Genomic DNA, 19,692 nt, shown 5'->3' on the forward strand with positions numbered 1-19,692 from the left:
TGCTTTAATTCTGATTGGTTTATCCAAAAATTATATCCCCACCTTTTAATCGCTGAAAAATTCCCATTATATTAAAACACAAATATATGAACGAAAAATATTCTTTTCAATAATTTCTCATCAGGTTCCCACCTTTTTCTTATCAATGATTAATATTTTTTTACGTTAACAAAAAAACATTTTTATTTAATTTAGAAGACAAACAATAACCAGCACACCATGTTGGATAGAAGTACATTTAAATGGACCATTAAAATGGCTTGATCGTGTACTTCGACAAATGGGTTCACCTACACTTCCATGTACATCAGTGAGCTGAGAAAAATTTTTTTGAAAGAAAACAACTAAATCAGAACACACCTAATCGATCTCATTCACCTGTTTTATTGTATTATATTATTACTATTAATTAATAATCTTCACGGCTGGTAACTAAACACACATACATGCACACGCACACAACCACCATCGACCCCATCCTTATCTGTTCATTACATATGTTTTGTTTTTAAAATGTCTGTGTTCTACTTTGGTTTCTCCGACGGAATAGATGTAAACGAGAAAGATTCACTACTGATGAAAAAAAATGTAATAAACAATAGCAGTAGTATATATATTACTATTCGTATCTCTTGTTTTAATGTTTAGTATATAAGTTTTTAGATGATTCTTCGTCAGTATATTGAAGTTAATTGTCATTTTAGCTAGCGTTTACGCTATACTTAGAAATAACGATATGATTGAAGATTATGGCGAACACTTAAAGAACGGTGTAATATATATACGTATACATATATATGTACACTTGATCTAGGAATAATGAATGAATGAATTAGATATATTTCTACTGAATTAGCAGCAAAGATAATTTTATTGAATCTTTTTTGTTTCCCATAGATTTTTTTATTGATTTGCCCTTCCCTCTTTTGGTTATCCGTTTCTCTGGCTTCTTAGTTAGTATTCTATTTCTTTTGTTTTTTTGTATTTCAGTTGAGTCGATATTCTGTGTATGTGTACTAATACTATTACCATTAATGTTTGTAATACTAATAATACAAACTCTGAATGATGATGTGTTAGACAGCGTATGTTAAACAGTAGTAATGTGAATGTATTATTTCTGTCTATGTATACACATTTATTTATTCATTTTGTTCGTTCTCCAAGTTGATTATTCGTTGGTTTGTACAAAAGTGTAATATTCTCTTATTTTTTTCCTTTCGAATACTAAGTATTGCTTACCCATAGACAGACAAACGAAGCACATTTAAGTAAACTAGAGACTGTTCTATCTATCCACCCAACTTTAAATTGGTGCACTTTTCTTTTTGTTCTGCACGATCGATTCTTTGTTTATTTTGCTTATCTAAGTAAAAACACCCTGTTGTGGATATTATTTTTCTAAACTAACGTATGTTCTTCCCCTTTTCTTTATATATATATATATATATATATATATACGCGAACTTCTTTTTTGTCATTCAAAGCTTTACTGTCATCGTCGATCATATTACTTATAATTATGTTGAAATTCTTTCTTTTAAAGAGTATTTAAAAACGGAAAAAAAGAAATTTTTTGTTTGTTTGACAATAGTTCGAGTAGGAATAGATGGGTTGGGGACCTTGTTATTCACTATTCGATTACTATTTTCTACTGTGCATTATGATATTTATAAATGAATGAAATAAGTAGGTCGGACTTTTTTTCCCTTATCATAGGTAAAAGTAGAATCCTATTTTGAAAGAATTCATAATTTAGTGTATATGATAGTTTGCAGCTTTGTTTTTGTAAGTTGTTTAGTTCAAGGTTAAATGTTGATTACTTGAGTACAATTATATTCATCGAATGAAAATAGATATTTTCAAATGATTGATTTTGTCAAATGAATCCACACTTGTTTGTGTAGCGAAACATCATCTTATTAAAACGAAGCAATAATGACTGGTGTATTAACTAGACGTTTCTGAATTTTAGTTGAAGCCATTTAAAAAATTTTCTACTCTTCCTAATAACGGGTCATGAATGTAACTTAAAGCAATTTAGAGTGTAAACACAAGTGTACCTGTAGTTTCATTATGGAATACTCATTTCCCTCAATTCATTATTTCAGCTGACATCTTTTAGATGGTCAGAAGTGAATTCTCTGCCGGAGTATCCATTTTAATAAGAATCTTGGGCACTACGAACTCGCTTTTCACTGATGACAAAAACTGAAATTGGCTTACCTAATGGTTTCAGTTGCTCAGGATCAACAGTTTGTTCCCCATAACCATATCGATTGTGATACGTTTACCTCTCATTTTACCTTAACTGGACAAACCTTATTGTTTTTTTATCGATATTTAGCTGTATGAGTTGTTACTAGTTCTTCGTGGTTTACAACTGTCGGCCTGTGAATGAACCTATAAAATCTTAATCACTTATTCCATAAGCTTCCCTTTGTTCCACAAAATGAATTGCCATGGTTAGTTGGCTTTCATAGGTAGTAACACTAGTCCACATATGTATGGCTCAGGACTGCGCATGTGAAACTGCAGTCTACTCTCTACTTGACTTTTTTCGTTAAAGTGCGTTTCAGAAAAGCTGCCGTGTTTAGAGAAAGAATATTTTATGAAAATTGGCATCAATGAAGCTAGAAATTGTCGAAGTGTGCTGAGAGGTATGGTGTTTCATTGATAATGAGTACATTTCATTTCAAACAACTGAGGCAACAATTATGCTAAATTGTTTTGTTGTGCATGTAGTTAATTTAGTTTCGCGACATCCCTTTTATGTTTAAGAAGCCGATATTCCATTCCAATTGAGAACATTTTAAGAAACTTACCTTGGTGGATATAAGGAAATAAAGATTAACACAGTCAACCAGATCTAAGCACTTGAACAATGTGACCGTTCGTAATCACAAGCGTAATTGGAAGTACAGTATAAAAATCCTTGACAATTAAGTTACCATTGGAATGTAAGTCGAAGAATTCTTTTGGAAATACAGGTCAAAAATACACAGTATCCAAATTTCACATTGATTTAGATACTATATTACCAGTAAAATGTAAGTAGACAAATAAAAAAATTATCAAATGCTTTATTTTTAATCTATGAGTTTCAAGTAGTTTTTGGGTTTGTAAATTGTAAAGTAACACAAAAAAAACTGTAAACGAAGTCATGTATGAATAAGATCATTGTTAAATATATGTCAGAGTAAATGCTGATTATAAAAGAACACAGTTGTGAAATAAATGCAAGGTTACCTTATTGAAAACAAAACAAAAAACGAAGAGATATAGAATTACAAACATTTCATGAAGTATAATGGAGAGTGAAATGCGAGTTATAATGGTATATCAATAGTTTACAGTTGGCTTTTGTGTAATTCTGATCACGTCAACGGAAGATACGAAAAATGATAAGAATGTTAAATGTAATTTTAAGTTAAAAGAATCACAGCACTTTCTGATACAACATAACATATCGCTATCATCAATCATCCTCTTATTCACATTGGAAAAAAATGTTTTAGAGAATTTTTCACAAATAATACGTCAATTTCTTTTTACGAGACAAGGTTATTCATTGTTCTAATCTTTATTATTATTATTATTATTATTATCTTTATTATTATTATTATTATTATTACTATCATCAAAGTTGCACTTTTAGCCGTGAAAATACAACTATCAAAAGAGAAAAAGGAAAACAAATCTACCCGACCATTGTAGACAGTCACGTGTCTTGGTGGTTGGTTCGTTTGTAGGAGGTGTGCATAGAAACGAAAACAGTTGAAAGAATATTCTTTCTTAATAATGATAGTGATCGTCATTATCATTATAATTAACATAATAAATGCTAAAATATTTTTAGTGATGAAGTTAGTAATAATAAAAGAAAAATAATGATAATAGGATAACGGGACAAAAATGTATGAAATGCATATAACACATGAATATCTTAAGAGGAATCCACATTGATTACAGAACCCTGCCTACCTTAATCTTCTTTTGTAGCATTATTATTTCTGTATAAATCCCATTATGTTTCACAAAACAAATGCATAAAAACGATTATCATCACATTTAACATATAAGCATTAAGTTGAATTGCGTTATGCTTATTAAGTATTCGCCATCATCACAGAATCTTATATTTTTGTCTCTTGAATAATGATTAACAATATGTGTTAATTATCACGATAATAATAATAATAAACAGTAATCGCAGTACTAACGAGAGTAATGTCAATAAATATATAGATAGTTGAGTGTAGAAAGAATTAGGAAGTGATGTTTGAATATAGAATTTTATAAGGTATATTGTTTTTGTGACAATACACATACACATAATATTTTTGATTCAGAGAACTAATAACTTGTGTACAAACTGTATGTATATGAAGATTGTAAAAAAAAATTTATTAATGATAATGAGATGAATCTATTACTGTTGTTTGTATATCAGAATTGTTTGATTGTTTCAAATCAGATAAGTGTCGATATAATACTTCAGCATCTTCGTAAACTTCTCTAAAATGAATAAAAATAGAAATTCAATAATAGAGGTTAAATTAAATAGTTGAAAATAATAGACTGCATTTGTTACGAATTGTTCTCAAATAGGGTACTATTGAAAACCGAGGAGCACTGAACAGTTGTTTTATATTTGTGGTCAAAAGCCTTCAGCCTACACATGTCTTCTATTTTCAAACTTACCGCTCGCTGTGGAGCATAGGCCGCCCACCAGCACTCTTCATCCAACTTTGTCCTGGGCAATCCTTTCCAGTTGCTATTCATCCTTTTCATATCTGCTTCCATTTCCTGACGTAGTGTGTTCTTAGGACTTCCTTTTTTTCGCTTCCCTTCGTGGCCATAAAGTAATACAAGGTGGCCTATTGTACAATACACAGGCCATTTGTTTGATAAATGTATATTTCAACTACACGATAGGCTGGTAACCACCAAGCACACTTTTTAATGGTAAACATCACAAGAGAACCTCCATATGTATTTTTATTATTTATTCATATGAACACGTAAATATTGGTACAAAGGGGCACCGAATACATATGCGCCACACAAGTCACTTGTTTTGTGTGTGGGCCTGGTACTACCCGGGTGCCCAGACCGAAGCAGATGGTTGTCTTAGAGGACAAAACCCGGAGCCTTCGACCTGAAGGTATGATCCACAAGGCAGTGGAGCATTGTAAGGAGATGCAACCCAATAGTAGCCAGTGACCAATAATTGGTCCATACGCCATTTGCTCCTTCAGGATATTGGAGCCCATGTTCTAAAACTTGGTGAAGATTGAATATTCTCTGTGGCTATCACAGGAGGGATTTCCTCCCCTCTTATAGACTTGGACGATCAGCGATCAATACCAGTCAGATGAAATTACGTTCGGTTTCCAGACGTAAGCTAATATCTCGGTCAACTTAACCGTTAAGACTGGACCAACATCCTTAAATATCTCTGGGGTTAGGCCTCCGGGAGTCGAACTTAGGGTGTTCAGGTCTTGTAGCAAAGACCTAAACATTAGAGTTACTGTGACGGCATTCAGTGTTACGATTTCAACTCCAGTCAATGTGACGAATAAAACTTACAAGCTAAACCAATTTCCATAAAACTCCTTCAACTTAATTAACTTAATACGTAAGGTTGAACTGATATAAACTATTTAGATATATGCATTCTGGTTACGCAAAGAGTAAACACGGTTTTCCTTGGGTTGAAGATAATTTAAAAGATTCACAAATTTGCAAATGGAATGTATATATTTGTGTACTATCTCTTCTGGTGGATAGTGGAATTGAGAAAAAAAACTCAAATATTTATTCATGCTTAGTAGAATAAAGTTTCTTGTCTGTCGAAGTCATTTTAACTATAACGATTAAAAATCTTTGATATTTACCAATTCTCTAGAAATGAAAAATGAAAACATATTTCATTGTAATTAGATCAAATAGTCGAAATTTACTTGATCATGAAGTTACTCCATGTGAATTTGTTTTATTTTTTTTTACGAAGTGATAATTGATCGTATTTTAAACAAATCTTTGTTCATTTCATATCCCTACTGATTAAACACACCAGTAGTGGAAAATTCTCAGTGTACGGACCATAGATATGGTTCCAAAAAATTTTATTCATGAGTTTAGAATGTAGAAATATTATTGTCTATATTTTGAAGACACCAGAAAAATCAATTATTTCAAAAGTATTCTAAATGATCTGTTATTTAATAGTTGTGAAATACATAGCGGGTAAGTTAGCAAGTATATGTGAGTTCATTTGTAACGAGTGTGTAAATTTTTCTTTATTATGTCTTCTACTTGACTACGGTTATTATAGTAGATGGCTATCAGCACTCGGACGCATAGAAACTCAAAAGACAGAAAAAAACAGGAAAAGCGGTTGAGTAAGTGTGAATAATGTACAGAAAAATAGGATTATAGTTTTTAGTATAGGTTATAGGATTACTATAATCCAGCCAATCCTCAAGTAGAAAATTATACAATTGTTCAAACACCGTATCCCACATTTATACTATAGAAAATTCCATCGAGTTCTGGTTGGATGGGATCGCTTTGGTTCCCTTAGAGCCTCCGGAGGCTTCGTCTCGCTTTTCCTAAGTCATCTCAACATTCTTTGTGAAACATTTTTCACCATATTTCACAGAAATTCTTAGCGTAATTTAACTAGGAATAATTATAAAATTAGGTGTCTTGTATTCGACATTAAATATCACCTATTGAATTATTTCATAGATTACCATATAAATTTAAATCAAGGTTAAGTATGAAAGTGGAACTATTAAACCCATTTCTACATTCTGACTATAGGATAGTCTGCAATTAGTGTTCTTACGCAATGCTTACACAAATAACTAATGTTCGGATGACAAATCAAAGTTTGCGCTTCAAATTTAGTTATATTTTCTAGCAAACAACATAACACAATTAATTTTAGTTTTAATGAATGCATCATACTGTGATTTTTTTAATGAACTGTTATCTTTCCGATAAACCTGCATCAGTCACCATCGAGGTTTCAGATATGTGTTTTGATGACGAATATCAACTAATATGAAGGCGAGAGCTTCCTTCAAATTGCTTCCAAAAACCTAGTATTTAAGCAAGTCCAGTTATTTAGACTACTGATCATATTGACACTTGATAAATGGAATTTAATCAGCTTTAAGAATTAGACATATGCCGCATAGGTTAAAACCCAGTGATCAACCACTGTAAGTATATCAGTCACTGTTTACATCACTCACTGGCAACTTAAGTGATTGGATGATAGGCAGTTTGAATTTCATGTGCAGCATCAATCTCCCCTTACGATAAAATATAAGCCATACTGACAGATGACAACTAGTACAAGAGTTGCAATTGCAGGACTTCAAAACTTTGTCTTAGTTTAACAACTTGAATCTCATGATTTAATAGAAACTAATTCACGAACACCACTCATGACTTTCATCTTTTTTGTCAATCTATATTATAATCTAAGATTATGAATGACAAATGTATAAAAATGGCTACACATAACAAAAACAGGAAGTATATATATATATAACTACTGACCTGGTTGTTTTCTGTTTGGAAGTAACTTCATCACAAGTTGGTGTATACTAAAATGAAAATATTTGAAAATAAACAACACTGAGTTCAACTTTTTGATATGATCACTTGACACAAATCGATGAGCAAAATAGTTTATGTTGTACGTCCTGATTAAAATTCTACTGAACCAAGGAGCCAATATGATTATTTATTACTAGACCAAGAGTGAAGTGTAAATATTTCTAGAGTGCCGTGTTTATAGACAGTCCACAGAAACTCATAGTTAGAGTCTTTGAATAAATAATGTCAAATACATGGAGCATTGGGTGTTTGCACTAATAAAATAATGAGTTGTTTTAACATCTCAATTAGTAGAAAATTGAATTTTTGACGTTTTGTATAAATTGCTTCTTTAAATAAATAACCAAATAAAATTAGTACAGAGAAACATTGAAAAATATTTAGTACAATCAAAACAAATCTGATTGTTGAGATCATGAGTCAATTGAAGCTAGACCACCATGGAAAACGTGGGAGTACTGAACGGCCGTTTCGTCCTATTGTTGGACTCTTCAGCAGTGCACATCCACGAGTCCGCCTCGCGAAATTCGAACACAGGACATATCGGTCTTGCGCGCGAACGCTTAACCACTAGACCACTGAGCTGGTCGGCATCCAACGGTGTTAATGTCCAACTTCAACTAATCCACGAAATTGAGCGACACATCCACCATTGTCTTCAGTGAGTTACTATCTCACAACAGACCCGGTTGAACTTCACTGGTCACAATAGGACGAAACAGCCGTCCAGTGCTTCCAGGTTTTCCATGGTGGTCTAGGTTCAATTGACTCATGGTCTCAACCACTGAAATTGCTATAATATCCACACAAAAAAACTCTTCTGGTATAAATCTGATTGTGTTGTCATACCAATCAGGTCAAAGGTGAAATAATATATGTGTATTTGTGTACATCTGGGTGGCTGTCAAAAATGTGATATTTATAATGTCTAGGATTCGAGTTAAATTTTATGTTAAGGATGTGAGATTTGAACAGATTAAATGTAACCAGTAGAGCTAAACTGTGTCGGGTGTAAAGAAGGTATCCTTTAAAGACACTGGAAGTTGGTCGCGCAATAATATGAATTGATTGAAATTAGACTAGTACATTACTGGATCTCCCCAACAATGACAAATAAACAGATATTCAACACTTTATTTTTATCAACATATTACTTGTTTTAAACCAGATATTCTCAACTATTGAGTAAAAACAGGAATTACTATTCAAATTCAAACCAACTTCCACTTTTGTTATTCAAGTAAACAGTTTAAAAAAGTTTCAGATAAAACAAAATAGACAAGTTGGTGGTTAAATGATTTAAGATTTGGTCAGCACCGTGTAAATTCCAGACACATTACCCATTTCTATCTCGGTTGGCCGGATAGTATCATTATTCTACAAATAAAAGGAATGATTTAACATTGAGTACACAAACCTATAAAGTGAGTTGCAACAGTTAAATTAAAAATTGTAGTACGATAAGCCACAATCTTTAAAGCATTGGGTATCAGGTTCAAGTTTCGATCTAAATATCAGCTGAAAAAGTTCCAAATGGAATAAATTTCAGCGCATCTTGAATTCCATCGTAAACATCTACGAAAATAACATATCCATACAATGAATAAAATGTTGTGACGGAATACTGAATATACTTTATGGATATTAAATTAGAGATAAATCAATTTTACCTCCATAACTGATTCATAAGCAGTTGAACATGAGCTGATTTCAATATCATACAGACGATTCACAGCACTTTTAGATAAACTAGTGAGATGATGTTGGTTAGAAGAAGAGATGGAACGATGTTGTGACTGCTGTTGTTGTTGACTTGTTAACTCTTTAATTATCAGAAGGGGTTTGTGGAGTGACTGACTTGTGGTATCTGTCAATAATAATGGCATACATGATAACGGACTATTTAAAGATGAATTTGGTAAAAACGATAAATCAGCATACTTTGTTGTTTGTAATTGTGTTAAACTGGTATCTTCAGGTTGATTTACAACCACATTTTCTGTAGTTGTTTGAATGATATTAGACTGAGGTGCAAAAGAAGAGGGATATTTCGCATCTAGTAATGTTACCTGTTCATTACTTGGATTCGATAGATCAGATTTGTGATCATTAGTGTTATTTATTTGAATATTATGTGCAGTATCATAGATATGGATTGGAGGTTCAAGTCTAAAAGTGAATATTTTAAATATATTTATATATATACCTTGTAACTGAAAAGCTATATCAGTGTATTTTGCTAAGGATACACAGATAACGGGAAATTACAAACTATTACTAATAACTTCAGATCCATTGGACAAATTACTCATTATCTTAACTCTGTAGCTTAGTGGATAATATGTTTAGGGTTTGAAGTGATGGACATTGGTTTCGAGTTTCAACATGAAAATAATAACACTGAAATATAGGTGCACGCCTAGATTAGTTCCAAATGAAGCGAAATATGCATCCTGCATTCCACAGTATGAATCTACATCGAATGTAATTTATAATCATTGTTTTAGGAAAACCGACACATGGGTAGCATTACAATTATCACACAAATCATTACAATCTAAAATAAAGGTTGTCTTGCATTGGAATCCAGGAGGGGCGTTTCGTCCCATCTGAGACTCGAACCCAGTACCGTTCGTTTTGATCGAGTGAACATTAACTCTGAGATATAATTAGATTCAGATAACGAGTATCAAACAGGATGAATAGCGCGTCCTGGATTCCACTATTAGTTACCACCCATCTCTGCTTATATTGTTGATCAATGTTGATTGAGGGTTTCGGATGACTTTTAAAAAAATTAATTAAACACCTTATTCTGTTTTGGATTTCATTTCAAATTATCTAGCAGTTTGATATAAATTATAACCGTCAATCGTCTTGTTATTATTTATTCACTTATAAATGAAAGAATTAAAATATAATAATAACATTTGATTGAGACGGGTGAGAAGGTTGATATCAAATCAGTATTTGTTGTGTTGTACAAAAGTCTTCAAGGACGTGTACTAAGGTTTATTGAAGCCTTGGCTATACGGAAATTGAAACCCCCTTTATGTGTTCAAAAATAATTTGTCCTTACACTTAACAAACCCTGGTAATACTATTTATAATCCAGAGTGGTAATCACATTTGTTTTTTGTGTACTTTAATATTTTTCCTTTGTTATGACTTACCCTTAACCTGTCTAGTTGACCTTTTAGTTTTCATATATAAATGTTCTTAACAAGTATATGTGTGATCAGATTGTTCAAAATGTATATCACATAATTCTGATAAACTACGTCTTCTCATTGCATTATCGAAATTTATCAAAGGGACTAATTGTTTTAAATAATAATAATCATTTAAGATATGATGTTAAAAAAAAAGAAGAAAACCAACTACCTTTCATGAAGTGTTGCATAACAAGATGAACGTGATGATCTTTCGATAGGATTAGTAATTTTGTTGTTTGCACATAGTTGTAAGTCGATTGACTGATCCGATTGAGGTTTAAGCAAATTCTTTGCTGAACTTTCTACATATAAATTATTTTGCATGGTTGAAAGTGTATTTGTATTATTTGGCAAATTGATTAAACAATTATTTCTTTTTTCAATATCATTAACATTTTCACTAGATAAGATTGTTTGAACGTTATCATCTGTAGGTAATTGAGATTCTGTATTATTTTCGAAATCTGATATTGTATTCTGATCACCAATAGTACGTCGATGAGTAGTTGTTTTAACTAGACTAAAATAAGAAAATAGAAGAAAAGAAAAAAAGCAATAAAAGAATGTTTTCTTGTTCAAATTAGTTTTGTAAAGATTTTGTATAGGTTGACAGTAATTGACATTGTGACTTGAAATCAAGTTGGAGAATTATTCAAAATTGAAAAGCCAATGAACATAATTAATTTTTGACAGTTTAACACTCCTAAAATAATGTTCATTTACAGAATCCAGTAAGATCAAACTAACCATTTTCAAGTTACATTCACTGTAAGAGAAATAATATGAAGTCATGGAGACTGAAATTGAGTGGGTTCATCTCAGTGTAAGTGATGTAACGCAATTCTCGCCTGGTGTATCTGTTGGGATAGTTTCACTCTCTTTTAATATTATGTTCTCTAAGTTAGGTGGCTTAATTATAGAGATTGATTGTCATTCTAGAGGTTTTCAGGGTTTACTTTATATAGAAGTTAGATTTCGGTTATTTCATATGTACCATATCAATCTGCTTCAATGATGTTGCTTGTGATTGGCTCTCTTTGTAGATTTCGTTCATTCTTCCTTGGACTGACATTGACTATCTTTCTCGGATGACCTCTGACCTTGTGATTGATTGGTCTCTTTTGTATAGATTCATATATTAGGTTTACGTTGATATACTTGTTGGTTGCCAATCGATTTTGATACCATAATTCTAGGAACTGTTTTGGCATTCTTGGAGTTTCCTTGGCCCGAAATTGCGACGTTTAACCAGTCGAATTCATGCCCATGGTTACTAGAATGCAATGTTATTAGTGAAACATATTATATAACCTCAGTGCTAATCTATGTTCATGTGTGAATAGGTCAAAGGAACCTCCACTTCGTCCAATGTATTACTTCTGGCAATTGGTGCAATTTACTTGATAGATGACATCAGATTTACCTTTTCGTGATCTGTATCTAATGAAAAGAAATGATTGTGTTGATTTGTGAGAGACGTTGAACGAAAAGTATTTCAGAATCATTGTAATGACTCTTGAGATATTTTCCCACATATGGTAGGATGATCTACTTCTTGGCTTATGAAGTTGGTTTTTGACAGTGAGTTTATTTGTAAAAAATGTTCTCGTGAAGTTGTTGAGGCACCCATTCTAAGCAAGATGGATAGTTGACGAGTCCCTTTAAATTTTTGGGCAGCGAGATTACTGCAGCGCGTCTCCACAATGCATAGCTTGAAAATTATACGATAGGAAATGTTTGTTTTGTTTTAAATGTTAGCAATTTTTTGGCTTTCATTTTGAAAAAGCATATCAATTAAATTTCGAAAATGCATGCAGCCGAGTAGATGATTTTACCAGAAAACAAAAATCTCTCTGATCTCAGAGATCACAACACCTTTAAAGTCCTATACCTCAGCTAAAACTATTATCCATCATCGCAAAAGATTTATGTTGATAATTCTAAGTTCTGTTGAAGATTTGGAAGGGAATTCTTATGATGAGTTGACGTGTTTGTGTACGTAGCCGTAAAAGTGCATTGGTATGGAAAGTTCTAAATTAGAACAAGAAAGATGATTAGTACCCAGTGAATTCTAGTAAGTTTCTGGCTGATACCTCAGTCAGTGACAAACAATCTTGAGTACCTATGGAAATACTCAAAATAATTTCTACCTCTCTCCAAAAAAGTTATAATTCGCAATTATAGGGTGTTGTGAACATTACTGAACTTGAAGGTTCCCATCACGGACTGACTTAGATTTTTAGTGGGTATCTAGCCTAAGTCAGTCTGTCATATAAAGCCCTTGATAATTCCTCAAAAGACTTTGGAAGCCTGGAAATTGCTAAAAGTACCAAAATAAGTGTAGTGGCGTTCAGATATGCGAAATGATGAATAAAAGTTGAGTGTTGTGGCCACTTATACGGATCCATACAGTTTCACATACTACTTATAAGTGAGTTAGGTAAATAAACTTTAAAGTGATTTTCTTTAGGAGAATTAAATTCATTATTCATAACCATAAAGTTTGGTGAAAACAACAAATCAAAGTTTTCAATGGACTAAATATAACCGAACAGTAAACTCAATAACAATTGTAAAAGATCACTTCATTATTTAGCGTATATATATACTATAGGCGGACATCAAATTGTAGATAATAGTTTTATTAAATCAAGACAATAATACTAACCTGAATAATTTACTGATTACAGTTTTTGGATGTGTTTTTCTCACACGAACAGTTTCATTATCGATACATTTTGCTATAATGTAAAGCGATGAAAAAAATTTAAAGAAAATGCAACTCAACAAACCAAGAATGATAGTGTTTGTACTGAACAAAATTTCGTGTATGCTTTACATTCTATTCAAAATGAAGAGTGTATTCATTAGTAAATTAACTAACAGGAAATCGATTCCTGTTTACAGTAGATTCTGTTTAATCATGTGGATAAAGACAAGCAACTAGCCTCCGCCTATAAGCTTTTCTAGGGCTACTGCCAGTCCCAAGACCAGGTAAAAGAGGAGGGCTGGGCGTGGGGTCGGCATCCCCATCCCGTAGAAAACAATCTTGCCAAAAAGACGCTGAGCAGAATAAGCAAATCAAAACACTCAAACTCTGCCCTGGAAGTTGAAGGGAGAACTATGACGCCTCATGGTGAAAACCAAGATCCTTCGGAAGACACGAGGCCGATTATTATTTATTTATTTTAACACATAGATATTGGTACAAGGAGGCACCAAATACATATGCGCCACACAAATCTCATTCGATATGTGTGATGGCTGTGATACTGCCCGGGTGCCCAAACCGAAGCAGATGGTTTTCTTAGGGGGCCACACCCGGAGCCTCAACCTGAAGGTCTGATCCACAATGCAGTGGAGCATCGGGAGGATATGCAGTCCCATGGAAGCCGGTGACCAACGACTGGTTCATACGCCATTTGCTCCCGCAGGATAATGGAGCCCATGTGCACCATTGGTTTGGAATCCGGTTAAAGCGCCGGACATTCGCTTTTCGTCCTCTCATTTTCGTAAACAACACCCTCGCCACGAGAAGGCAGTGAGTAGGACTTCCCTGGTAGAGGCTATATACGCGTGGCCATATGAGAGCATTTCGAGAGGGAGAGCGGACTGTCCTCACTCTCGGTCGTACCAGGGGATTTGGGGGCCGATTCCCCTTCTAACAACCAGAGGAACAACTAATCTAGGCAATCTTATTTAACTAGCCTCGGGCACTGCTTATACATTCTTATTTAAGTCAGTCTAGCCGCCTACGAATATACATAAATTGTGGGTATCTTAGCAGGCTTGAAAAAAACATATCTTAACAGACAATTTCTATTTTCATTTTGAACAGTTGGGTTAATCAAGGACTAAGAAAGTACATAATGGGTGAATCTAAATTGATTATGACTGATTGTTAGACGTTTTATGTAATTTAAAGGCAGTATTCATCACGGATTAATATCATATAGAGAAAGAATGAAAATTGAGAGGTAACAGAGAGTAGTTTGGTACCGATTCAAATGTTTTACACAAAATAACTCCATACTCGTATATATATAAGATAAAACATGAACTGTTTGAAATTTTCAGGTTAAGGGGAAGGCGTTGAAAGCAAAACACACATTCATTACATTTTTTTTTAGAACTTTCTTGTTGTTATTTTGATTCAAATTTATACAAGAAACTGAATGCACTAAACCAACAGAGTATGAAACTAGGTTGTCACAATATTTTCTCCAGGAAAAAAAACGATATTAGTGATGAACTCAATCTATAATAAAATAATCCCATAAATGTTTAGGATGAATACAAGGTGAACACATCTGAACATATTCTGTAAACAATTCTGTAGTATACAGATGAACTTATGTATTGTACTATTGAATTGATTTATGAAAAAACATATATCGCTGAAATTAAATGCAGTGCATTTTATTTCCACAGCTGGAAAAGAAAATATGTGAAGAGTCAAGTGAGGGAGTTTCTGTGTTACAATTATGTAATCATATCTAAATAAAAATGCTATTTCTGAGGAATATTTAACTGGTTTGATATTTGTACTGGGACTTCTGTTATACCAGAAAATAATAGATTGATGACTAAATTAACAATGACGAAAAAAATTAGAGAATTATAACGATGGATAAAATCGGAGTAAAGTTGAAAGAAGTTCAATGAAATTATAAAAGAAAAAAAACAAGCTGATGGATAAACTCATTTTGTATTGATTGTTTGAATTTTCCTATTGGCGCTTAGGATTGCAATTGGTCAATCTCTTTATTGCATATGTGTATCATGTGAGGAATACCTCAATATTCCCACTGAATTCGCACAAAATATACATATGCAAAAAGAAAATGATCAACTGCAGTCCTAAACATCAATGGGAAGATTCAAGTAACTAATACAAATTAATTAAACTTTACCCTACTGTACAAGCCAGTGGTTATCTAGACAAAGCAACTAAGTGGATAACACGATGGCGTTTGAAGAGGATGGTAATTGATTAGAGTCCCAGGGTGAACATAAACTCTGGGATGCAGGTACATGCAGCTGACGAGTCCAAACTAGGACGGAACGCCCATCCTGGATTTTACTGCTAGCCATTATCCATCCATCTCAGCTTGTAGATAGACTTATTCTAATAAATTCTCAAATAGATTTGATGAGATCCAGTCCCGAAAGGCTTCAGCAAAATAATAACTGTAACTGTTGATAGAGAAGAAAGGTGAATCTATCTCGTATTTCATTTCAAGTCAATACAAGGAACTGTGTATCTTTCTGTTAGCTGATACGTTGATTATGTAGCTTGAAACTCGATAATAAAAAAGTATGGATGAAAAAGCAACTTACTGATAAAGTTTATTACTGTAAGGATGACTGGTGAAGGACAAAATCTTCCACAGTTCATTAATAATCATCAAGATTTATAAACGAAACTTGCCAGTAGGTAAGAAAAGTTTGGCTGTAAATAAAGTTTGTTTATTGTTTTTCTTCATTCGATGTCAAAAAGGCATTCAATCAGCATACTGTATACAGGTGATTGGTTTACAGAAAGAAAAGTCAGTCAGTAAAGTATGGATCGATACAATATTTCAGAGCGATACGCAATCTGTTTTTTTAGGACTCAGGAGATTATGAATGATAATAGAACTAAGAAAATGGTCTATACAAAAAAAATCTTATGGAGCTGTATAAGAGCATCATGAAGCAAATCTTTGGTTCGATTTATCACGATTGTTTGACAACCTATTCATATCTATCACCATTTGCTACTGGAAATTGAATGTGGGAGATATTATCTATGGCAAATTTAAAATATTTTGATGTTTGTTACTGATGAGTAGCAAAACTTCATAAATTGAGACTACTGTGGTTTATGCTGACACTTATAAGTAGTATATAGCGGAAATAGGAAGTGGAAAGCCTAGCAGCAGAAAATTGAATTGAAGAAAACAGAAACGAAATCAGAGAGCAATCAAAATAAAAACATAGGAAAATAATGGAGTAGGTAAAGTACAATGCAAAGAAGATATGCAAATGTATTTAATGAATGATTTTCATATTTTACTAAGCCACTGTATGTTTTGCATAAACAATAGATTGGTTGTCCCTGACTGAGTGTTTGTTCACTACACAATCACCTAATATCAGAATGCCATGATGACAATAATATAACTCGATCGACAAAACTCATCTGTATAAAGCTACAACACGATTAATCAGTGACCTGAAAATAAATAACATCTGGGATAGTTATTTTTCACATCTCATTATCCCTAATTTCAGAAGAGGAATCAAACTATTGGAAAAAGACAGTTTGTGATAACTAAAATTGATAGTGTGAATAAACCTGATAGGCATTGATCAATCTATGGTAGAAATCATAGCTGTTGAAAGAGAGCAATGGAAATGAATGCTATTTGATCGAGTAAAATGATAAGTAGACGATTTCCCATCATCTCTACTAAGCAAGTGTAGTTTATAATGGAATTTAAATAAGTCTAATTAATCGAAATGCAAAGCAGCATTAATTAAAATGATTGAAAAAGAGAGACAGACACCAACGGTTTTACTTTTTTTCAGTCTGCTTAATTGTTACGTTCACGACTGAGATTCTTTTAATACAAACATGAACTGACGCGAAGTCTGTAGAACGGCCATTGTCATATACAACACTTTATCAATTACTCTCAAACGATAAAACCCAGGAAGATAGGAGTGCAAAAAAGATTGATATTCAACGAAGTCAGGATGGTCAAAATTTAAAAAGAACAACTCCGCGTATATCTATAGTAATATGCAATTACTTTGAGACAACAAAACTACCAGACTAAAGGGGATATAACAGCAAAGGTCACTGAGGAAATGCGAAGCATAAAGATATAAAGCAGTTGTATTCTTACCAGATGAAACCATGATTTATTAGCAAAGAACTACATAACCTGATCTCTCCTTAGCAGTAATTTAGGAAAACAAAAAAATTATCCCACTCACCATTTTGTTTATTACACATACTATCAACATCAACAACGGAATCATGCCCTCTTCTTTCTATATTTTTATCAGGTTGTTGTTCAACATGATTATTATTATTTTGTAAAGAAGAAAATGAATTCGGCATATCGACAATAAGTTGTAGTTCTTCTGAGTTCAACGCTGTTCTCGGTTTTAACACTGGACCATTCCATGAGGCTGGATCAAATGGTACAAGTACCATTTGACTAAAGTCTATTCTCGGTTGACGATATACAACACGATATTTACATTTCTTATCAATTAAATATTTACCATGTGTATAGTAACATTTATGTAAAGTGGATTTATTGGTTATTGGATTTTTCTGAATATTCATATTTAATATTTGGTCACCAGCAGCGCCAGAGACTGAAGAAAGACTTAATTCACTGAGTAAATCTAATTTATAACTATAACGTTCAGTTTCAGGATCCGACAGAGGAGGAGTAGCATCATAATTCAAATCGGAATCATCTGTTAAGTATTGATAACATATCATCGATGACTTATCACGATCCATATCATCATCACTGTCATGATCATCATCAATAACAATGTTATCATTCGATCGGTATTTACATAAATTATGTTGATAATTACATAATATTTCTGTTGATGACGATGAGTAATTCGACAATCGTTTTTTTGAATCTTGATCTGAAAGTGTAAAGACATGGAGAGGAAGACAAACAATACAATGATAATTACATAAATCATATCATTAGTATTTACCCATAAATGACAGTTTTATTTACAGTTGAAAAACAAAATATTTATTTACATACGATTGGTAGCCAGGTACAATATCACTAACCTCTGACTGAAGCTGTGAATCATGTTGGTAGACTATCTAATTTGTGTCAAGATGATAACTGAGATCGTCGGCTGGGTAGCATGATTTGGAATCGACTACAATGGGACGGATGCAGGTACTTTTTATTTTGCTGTAGATGTTGAAGCCCAGTATATATTCATACAAACATTCCCACTTTATCTTTTCGAATTACGTTTTCAATGTTTATTCTTCTATATCATTGCTGCTACTACATGATTTTGATTAATTAGGCGTTAACTTTGTTGATTTCATCTTACCGAGTTATTTTCTTCCGCATTCATTTTGCAGAGTTATCATAACAGCAAAGCTTTATTCCTGAAATGTTGTTACGTTCTTGTGAATAGGATATATTTCACAGTGAATGAGCAGTAATATGGGTATGCTTTATGGCATAGTTATTTTATAATTTCAGTAATATCCACTCTGAGAGATTAGATATACACCATTCTATCTTCAATGACGGGTGATGCAAAACTGTTACCGAGCTTCGGGGTGAATAAGAACATAGAACGAATGAGATATCACGTAATTTTCGATTGTAGTTCCATTGTCGCTCTACAAAGCATGCAATATTCATCAATATTAGCCCCTAATATTTATCATTCTTCAAATGTATAATAGTTACTTAAGGATGATGCCATCTGGCTGCCACATGAAAATAATGAAACGCGGAGTGACAATGCAGATGAGCAACTTGTCTTTTAATGACTTTCACAGATGCTTAGAATAATGGAAACGGAAATGGGAGTACTATCGACAACATAAGATCAGTATAGTCTAAATTCTATAAAATGAAGTTTTTAGAACTTTAGTAAATAGCTTTTAGAACTAAGCTGTAACAGACATGTTGAAATGAGGAATGAGTTTGAATAAAACACATTCAAAGGTCAATACACATTAGATATTTTATTTATTTAACTTGAAGACTCTTTACAAACGCGTATATATAGAATAATAAATAGTTAAGAAACCATCAGAATGAAAGTCACAAAACCAGTA

General features: G+C 32.8%; 2 protein-coding genes across 5 annotated transcripts in view; one reads left to right on the plus strand and one right to left on the minus strand.

Annotated features, from left to right (window-relative positions):
• Positions 1 to 1,566, plus strand: part of SMAD2_4 (Mothers against decapentaplegic 2) — a 42,866-nt gene extending 41,300 nt beyond the window's left edge. For both annotated transcript variants that reach the window (XM_051209713.1, XM_012944766.3), the window contains one exon: positions 196 to 1,566. In XM_051209713.1, the coding sequence (XP_051075172.1) occupies positions 196 to 319 (124 nt within the window). In that variant the 3' untranslated portion in view covers positions 320 to 1,566. The remainder of the gene's footprint in view (positions 1 to 195) is intronic.
• The window catches only part of MS3_00002143 (uncharacterized protein), a 70,707-nt gene that overhangs the window by 623 nt on the left and 50,392 nt on the right, over positions 1 to 19,692 (minus strand). The window contains exons 4-10 of one of the 3 annotated variants that reach the window (XM_051209715.1): positions 17,838 to 18,515; positions 13,522 to 13,594; positions 11,023 to 11,373; positions 9,309 to 9,807; positions 7,579 to 7,625; positions 3,636 to 4,518; positions 2,826 to 3,608 (exon numbers count right to left, since the gene is read on the minus strand). In XM_051209715.1, coding sequence (XP_051075174.1) covers positions 4,410 to 4,518; positions 7,579 to 7,625; positions 9,309 to 9,807; positions 11,023 to 11,373; positions 13,522 to 13,594; positions 17,838 to 18,378 — 1,620 coding nt within the window. In that variant the 5' untranslated portion in view covers positions 18,379 to 18,515 and the 3' untranslated portion in view covers positions 2,826 to 3,608; positions 3,636 to 4,409. Of the gene's footprint in view, positions 1 to 2,058; positions 3,609 to 3,635; positions 4,519 to 7,578; positions 7,626 to 9,308; positions 9,808 to 11,022; positions 19,591 to 19,692 lie in introns of those variants that run through there. The other 2 variants (XM_051209716.1, XM_051209717.1) reach the window with 2 other exon arrangements.

Source organism: Schistosoma haematobium, chromosome 1 (genome assembly GCF_000699445.3).
Source record: "Schistosoma haematobium chromosome 1, whole genome shotgun sequence".
NCBI classification, from domain to species: domain Eukaryota; kingdom Metazoa; phylum Platyhelminthes; class Trematoda; order Strigeidida; family Schistosomatidae; genus Schistosoma; species Schistosoma haematobium.